Raw genomic sequence first — 8,065 nt, forward strand, 5'->3', positions numbered from 1 at the left:
GCGCCAGCAGCGCCAGCAGCATGTCCGCGCGGGCCTGCGTGTCTGTGGGAGAGTCTTGAGGAGAGTCTGGAGGCGCGCGCTCTGCGGGTCCACTCATCTCTCATGTTTCACACATTTATGCACGAGGTTTGGTGTCTGTTTTTAAAATAATCGCGCACGTTTAAGGTGAAGACGCAGCGCGTGTCAGAGCAGAGTGGACTGTGCCACTTGACTGTGGACAGTCTGCGCTGCGTGGGATTACACCGCGCGGTTTCCTGGGCGACGGGCGGATAGATTAACATCACCCAGGCCGATACTTTACCCGGAAGAACAAGGAGAGGCTCAGAGGACAGGCCACAGAGAGGGTGGTGCACAGAGGATGGTGCACAGAGGGTGGTGCACAGAGGGTGGTGCACAGAGGGTGGTGCACAGAGGGTGGTGCACAGAGGATGGTGCACAGAGGGTGGTGCACAGAGTGTGTGTGGTGCCCTGTCTGAAGGTGCACTGCGCAAGAAAAAAAAAGTCTTTGATTTTACCAGCCCAGCACTTAATTTGTTAAATAAATATTAAATAAAGTGCGTAATTGTTTTGTGTGTTTCTCTGTGGTAACAGTTTAACTCAACGCTCCAAATAATCGCACAAATCTGCACAGATGAAGCGTTTTATTTGTCTAATATTATCATCTCATTTTACATCAAATACAGTTTTTGAAGATTCACTTTTTAAAAAACAAGGAAAAAAACACATTTAAATTAGGATTGAAGCTTTTGACCAAAATACTGAGAAAATAATAAAAACGTTTTGGTTTATTTATTTGTGACATTTTAGAATTTGAGCTCAAATACTTCAAAATGTGTGGCAGAATTTGTTGAAAATAAACACAGTGAATAATGTTTTACTTGGTCGTGTTTCCTCGGGTCAGACTCAGACTCAGGCCTGAGCCGCGCGCGTCTGTATCTTTGTATAAAACACACAGAGACACTCACTCCTCTCACTGTTTATTTAGGCAGATATTGGCTGTTCAATAACAAGCTGATCGGGCCAACACCCCAATGAATTCTCTTGACACAGATGTGTGGCACAAAAGAGCGTCTGGGGAAATCACGGATAGAGGCACGAGCGCACGGCGCGCGCTCCAGATGAATCTAAAATCAATGTGGAGCTGAGCAGTACATTACTATAAGAGACGTTTGGGGAAGCTGGGGTTCATGGGTTCCTCTTTATACTTTTCATCTCTATAATCATTTTTATGTTGAACATTGATCTTCACTTTAAAAAGAGACTTAAAGACACTAATGTTTCAACAACGACCGAACGGACACGTGGATCAGAGCACAGAGCTGAGATCTCCCTGCTCCAAAACACATTTTAAAACTATTATTTCATGAGTTGTTTTTTGTTTCGTTTGCCTAAATGTGATCCTGACATGTGACATGAGCTCAGCCCACGCTCCAGCGGCTCTGCAGGTGCTGCACCTGTCAGGACACGAAAGTGACACCTGTGGAGTCTCAGGCTCTAAGTGGAGGGCAGCTCTGGCTTCAGTCTGGTGTCCACAGTGCGCCCAGGCCCTGCTGTGTGTGCGTGCGGCCCTGAGCTCCCGTGACAACCACAAGCCCCGGTGTGAAATGACAGCACGCGGATAACATCTGCTGGTGTGATTCAGGCAACAATGAAAGCTCATTACACATTCATAACGTCTCCCGTGGACGCATCAACAAGCTACGCAAAAACTGTCGAGAGAAAACCTCATCCTAAAGAGCCAAAGAGCCAAAGAGCCAAAGAGCCACGGAAACTTCACTCCAGAAGCCCACGACATTTGAAAGTCACAAAAACATCACCATCTTCAGGGCTGACCCACTGGTCCTCCACACTGAGCACGATTTCACGCCTTATTCTGACTGAATAGGCCTCTGCCCCACAGGTTAAAGTGCAATTAGAAGCAAAAAAACAAAACAAAAAAGCTACAAAAACAGGCTGAAATGTCTTACCTTGTCCTGCAGAGTATCGGGAGAAATTGCCGTTGGTCTGACAACTTGACCCCGGATGTTCGAGCAGCATCTTTACTTTCAGAAGCAGCTGGTACAAGTAAAAAAAACAACAACAAAAACACTGAAGCTTCACCCCAAATGCAAAAAAATACAAAATACAAATGTGTCTTTCGTGGTTTTATCCTTTGAGCTGCTGTGCTGGGCTGTTAAACCGTCCCCGCCGCGCGCCTCTCAGCTCTTAGAATATTCATCAGGTTGATATTTGACTCCGCGCTGGACCCTGCAGGACGAAGCGGTGCAAACTGACCATTAGCCTCGTCAGCTGACTGTCCTCCTCCTCTCACCACTGACCGACTGACTGAGCTCCCATCCGCGGGACAGGTCTTTAGCGCGCGCGGTCCGGGCTGCCTCTGTCCAGGGTGCTGAAAGGGGAGTTTCTTTAAAAAGCTCGAAGGCGTGTGTTGCATCCAGACCCCCCTCTGCCTCCGTGCACATACAAACACCCCCCTCCCCTGCTCCATCCACGCTGCCTCTGTCCTGCACGTGTCTGTATCTTTCAAGGGCCTCAATGGGGGCAATTGTGCAGCACTTTGGGCATTGTTATTCCGCCTTTTTGTTTCTGCTTTAGCACAAGAGCTTCGCAGGAATGACACAAGTGGACACGACACAGAAATACAGTCTTAAACATTAATGCAATTTATTTTCTGTCATTATATTTGCACGTTCTGCTGTTTTCATGCAATGCCAAGTTAAAAATGAAGAGCACAATAATAAAAAAACAGGGTTAAATTGAGTATTAAGTGTTTAAAATCTATATATTTTTCTTATTCTCGTGCATAGTTAGAGGAATACTTTGGTGATAGTGTCCACTGTTGTCTGTCATGGTCTTGACCTTTCACCAATTATCACCACAAACCAACTCTGACGTAGAGCTACAGCTTTGATTCAATTTTACTCGCTCAGCACGCGAGCACGAGTGGTGTAAGCCAATTAGATCCATGCTCTTCATTAGTCGACTTGTGGGGCAATTGGCCATCGTCCAAACCTGCAATCATTTACACCATTGTACCACAAGTAGGGCCATAGTCTGGGGTTTAAACGGAACAACCAACAGAGCAGGGTGAACAACAGGGAAATAACTCCTCAAAGACAAATAACATGAAGAATATCACTGACAGTGGGTTTGGGAACAGGTTTAATTCTTTTAAAATCCATTCTGATCAAATAAAAAATATTCACAATCACATGGTCTAAAAATAAAAATATCTGTTGATCCTGTGCCTCTCTCGTCTTCTTCTTCTTCTTCTTCATGTTTTATCTTTTTCAGACCACCTGCTCCAGCCTGTGTGTTCTTTTGTAATGAGTGGATGCCTTAAGAAAGACGTTTTAGCTCTGCTTTGGTTCATGTCCTGAGGATCATCGTGGCAGATTGATAAAGCGTTAATCCACCTGGGGCCCACTTGAGGAAGTCTCTCATACGAGCTGTGAATGGCCCTCAGACATCTTTGCATATTTGTGCTTGGCTTGGATCTGATTTTTTGACATTGAATAAATGCATGTTTCATCAGCTTCACACAAGCTTCTTGAACTGAGGAAGCCTCCACTCACTGCTCATTCAAAACATCGTCCTGTGTGTGTTCACACACGTCCTGTGTGTGTTCACACACATCTTGTGTGTTTCCTTTTAAGTGAGAGCTGCTGGAGGCAAAGAGGGATTTTGAGCCTTAGAGGACACTCTATACTTGAGCCAAAATGTGCATTTATGAAACAAACAAACAAAATAAATTGGTCACCTGACTATATATATATATATATATATATACACACACACACACACACACACCCCACACACACACATACATATGTATATGTATATATATATATATATATATATATATATATATATATATATATATATATATATATATATATATATATATATATATATATATATATATATATATATATATATATATTGTGTCACGTGACTTGCATTATTCAAATATGTCCGTGCACACGAGTGTGTGATCATACATGTCGTACATATTGTGTGTATGTTGTACATATTGTGTGTATGTGTACATATTGTGTGTATATGTACATATTGTGTGTATGTGTACATATTGTGTGTGTGTTGTACATATTGTGTGTGTGTTGTACATATTGTGTGTATGTGTACATATTGTGTGTATGTGTACATATTGTGTGTATGTGGTACATATTGTGTGTATGTGTACATATTGTGTGTATGTGTACATATTGTGTGTATGTGTACATATTGTGTGTATGTGTACATATTGTGTGTGTTGTACATACTGTGTGTATGTGTACATATTGTGTGTATGTGTACATATTGTGTGTATGTGTACATATTGTGTGTATGTGTACATATTGTGTGTATGTGTACATATTGTGTGTGTTGTACATACTGTGTGTATGTGTACATATTGTGTGTACGTGTACATATTGTGTGTATGTGTACATATTGTGTGTGTGTGTTGTACATATTGTGTGTATGTGTACATATTGTGTGTATGTGTACATATTGTGTATGTGTACATATTGTGTGTGTGTTGTACATATTGTGTGTGTTGTACATATTGTGTGTATGTAACTGCCTCTCTCTGCACAGCTGAGTGCCAGAGCTCTGTGGGCTGCAGCGGGGGTCTGGGTGAACCCATCCCGCCCCTCGGACACTAGGGGGGTCATTGTACTGCTGTCATGATCAATCATGTCCTCTAAAGACGGGTTGTGTCCAGGAGGGAGGGGACCAATCACACGCCTCATCACCCAGGCTTGGTTAGTACTAAACGGGGAATCTACAGGAGACATCAGCCTGTTGCGTCTGGGTGGAAGTGATGATGTCAGTAAACAAATAAAAATAAAAATAATAATGTAAATATGTTTAAATTTATAATTATGAAACATTGCAAAGAAAAGTTTGGTAAAAATATCAAGTGAAAACACAGCATGAGTATGTAAACATATAAATACTGTGCCTGACCTGCCAAACCGAACACACTACAATAAGTCACACCAAATGTTGGTTTAATTGACATATTTCCATATTTTATCATTTTGTTCTATATAAAATATCATAAACAGTATCTAACTCGTATCAACTTGTTGTTTTGGTATTGACATTGTTTGGTAATAACTCCATCTGTCTAGATTTCACTGACCAGCCTGGCCGTGGCTTACTCCCCCCAGCAGCTGGTAAAACTGCCCAACTGCTTTTCCACATTGGTCTGGAGAGTAACCGACACTCCACTGCTGCCCCTTGTAACTCGCGCACACACAAAACACAAGGCTAACTGCCCCCCCCCCCCGAGTGGTCCGCCCGCACAGGGGTCAGCCGGCCTTAAGAACACGGGAGGGGGAGAGATGTATGACCATTTAGTCTGCTGTTATTCATCCACAAGTGCGAGGACTGAAGTGGGTCAAAAATAAACTTTAAGACACTTGAGAATCATTTGGACACATTACAGCACATTATCAGTTTCACTCTGAGTTAACCGTACTTTAACTGTACTTTAATCATACTTTAACTGTGAGTATTGTAGTTAGAGCTGATAAGTTCATGTAAATAAACGCAAATTAAACTTATCTTAGCGTTAACTAACTAGCTAACAGTTAACAAATCTGTAGCGTTTGTCTTTAACAAGTTTTTGATCAAGATGTAAAATAACCAAACTGTCAAAACACATAAAGTAAAAGTGCTTCTCCTTTTATTTCATTCAACATCTGTCCCTCTAAAGTCGAAGTCCTCTGTGCACGAGGGTGTACTCCAGGCTAAAAGGCAGTGGCCACCTTTGTCCAGCACCAGCTCCTTTTGAATATTGATATGCTAATTATGGACAACACACTGAACAAAGCCTCGTCTCCTCCGCAGTGAACTGGCACAATGGCCCTTCAGTCAGGTTGTGACACTTTTACCACCCAACATGTGTCCCCAGTTTCACGCTCGCACAATGAAGGCCAACAACTGCCCCGTGCGTTTACCCGGGGGTCGGTGTACTGTCTAATGTGTGGGCTTGTGATGGGGTGATATCATCTTTAGGAGCTTTTCAGCGCCAACCCCAAAAGAGTGTCCCAAAGAGTGTCCCAAAGAGTGTCCCAAAGAGTGTCCCAGAGGTCAGGATTCAAACACTGCAGCAGGAGTCACGTGGAGTTACAGATGTTTGCTCAGTGTGAGGTCTAAATGTGGGTTTTGACTCAAGGAACAGTCAAAGTACTTCGGTATAGTTCACTGTTTACACACACTGACGGTCTCTAAATGCTCGACCCCCTCCCCTCAAGGGTTAAACCACAGACTGTATACAGTTTATGGTTCATACGGCCCATTACCCGCTGACCTATTTGAGCCTGATGTTAGAGCTTACGATTCACAAGGTTACCCAGGTTACTTTATTTGTACCTGTGGTTTGATTTGTTTTGCAGTGAGATCAGACATGGCGTCACATATTTAATACTCACGGTTCAGTCCTCAGTTTAAGTTACACACGTTAGTTTGTTTAGCCTTTCGTCTTTCGTCATTCGTTTGTGTCTTTCTCACAGCTGAACGATGGGTCAAAGTCAGAGGACAGATTTACTGGTGTCAGATTTTACATACGTGTTAAAGGTTTGATATGATAAATGTGACTTATGAACATGTTTGTGATGCTGAAACCTGCAACTTTTAACAGCAACAGAGACATTCAGATGACAAAGGTTTTTGAAAGTTTAAGGGGAGACAATACTGGTCAAATTTAGGTTTTTTTGTTTTTTTTTTGGTCACTTTGCTCTCAGCATAAGGTTCACCTGGAAACATCAAACATGTTTTATTATTTCATCAACTTGCTTCCATAGATTTATATAGGACATTGTCACTTTCAACCACATGTGTCAAACTCAAGGCCCGTGGGCCAAATGTGGCCCTTTGCATGATTTTATGTGGCCCTTGAAAGGATAAGTTAAAAGGTATGATGATCTTAAAATGTCATTTTATCAGGAGATACACACTTACACAGCCATATTTTTACATTTAGGCAAATGCATATGCAGTATTTGTAACTTGAATAAGTAATAAATACAGAAACAGTCAATTAACAAGTTAAAATTAGTTAGATTTATTTTACATCTGGCCTTTTGAGGGCAGCCATTTTACTGATGTGGCCCTTGGTGAAAATGAGTTTGACACCTCTGCTTTCAAAGCTGTTTTCTAAAAATCCATTTTCCTCTGATGGGTCACAAAGATCAGGCCTTAAAGCAGCAGCTGTGAACCTTGAGTATTATGATGGAACTTACTGGAGAATTTGTTGATATCTTATTTTAATTAAAAACAGAGACGTGATTTTTTTAGGACAATTTCCTGTTTAGTCCATGTACTGAGACACCCACTGTCATTTCTGTTTGTATTTACTATATCAACAAAATGAAGCAACAAAAATAATCCTGTCTCTGTCCATTTTTTTTCATTTCTGTCTCAAATATGGTCAATTTTTACACATAACTTTTTTTTTTTAATTTTGAAACATTTCTGTGAGTAAACCACAGAAGTTTCAAATTGATATGTGGAGGTTTTTTTCCCTGTTCTCCTGCAGTGTTTCGCTTTAATGGACATGAACATTTATTATGTAAAAAAACTGAAATAATAATAATAATCTTGTAAACAAACACCACAGCCACCCAGCGGGACGCGTCACTCAGAGAAGCACAGTGTGACCTTGTAGCTGATTGTTCTTGTGTGTTATTATAAATTCAGGATTGGAGAAGATCAAGCGTGATGCGTGTGTGGCTTAGTTATGCACGTATGTTTCTTTTAATTTCTGGAGTGAAGGGAGAAGGCGGAGGACGGGTGGATGAGAAGCCTGGCACACGCCTGCCTGACGGTGGGTAATCCTCCGTCTCAGACTCGTGACCCACTTTCCTGGAGGAGCGTGACGGAGCAGTGAGTGGCCTCTCAGGACACAGCCCACCGGAGGTCTCCAGACACCCCAAGCCCCTCCACCCCACCCTCCACCCCGGACCCCCACCCTGGACCCCCGCCCCGGCTTCATCAAGACAAAAGAAAAGACAGACTCCTCCAAGATCCTAAAGCCAAATAAGAGGTTAAGACA

General features: G+C 42.3%; 1 protein-coding gene across 1 annotated transcript in view; it reads right to left on the reverse strand.

The window, feature by feature from the left end:
• Positions 1-2,044, reverse strand: part of lhx3 (LIM homeobox 3) — an 8,984-nt gene extending 6,940 nt beyond the window's left edge. Inside the window, exon 1 of the mRNA XM_055231647.1 lies at positions 1,968-2,044. Coding sequence (XP_055087622.1) covers positions 1,968-2,037 — 70 coding nt within the window. The 5' untranslated portion in view covers positions 2,038-2,044. The remainder of the gene's footprint in view (positions 1-1,967) is intronic.
• Between the last annotated feature and the right edge of the window lie 6,021 nt (positions 2,045-8,065).

The sequence above is a fragment of the Periophthalmus magnuspinnatus genome, chromosome 23, assembly GCF_009829125.3.
Source record: "Periophthalmus magnuspinnatus isolate fPerMag1 chromosome 23, fPerMag1.2.pri, whole genome shotgun sequence".
Taxonomy (NCBI): Eukaryota; Metazoa; Chordata; class Actinopteri; order Gobiiformes; family Gobiidae; genus Periophthalmus; species Periophthalmus magnuspinnatus.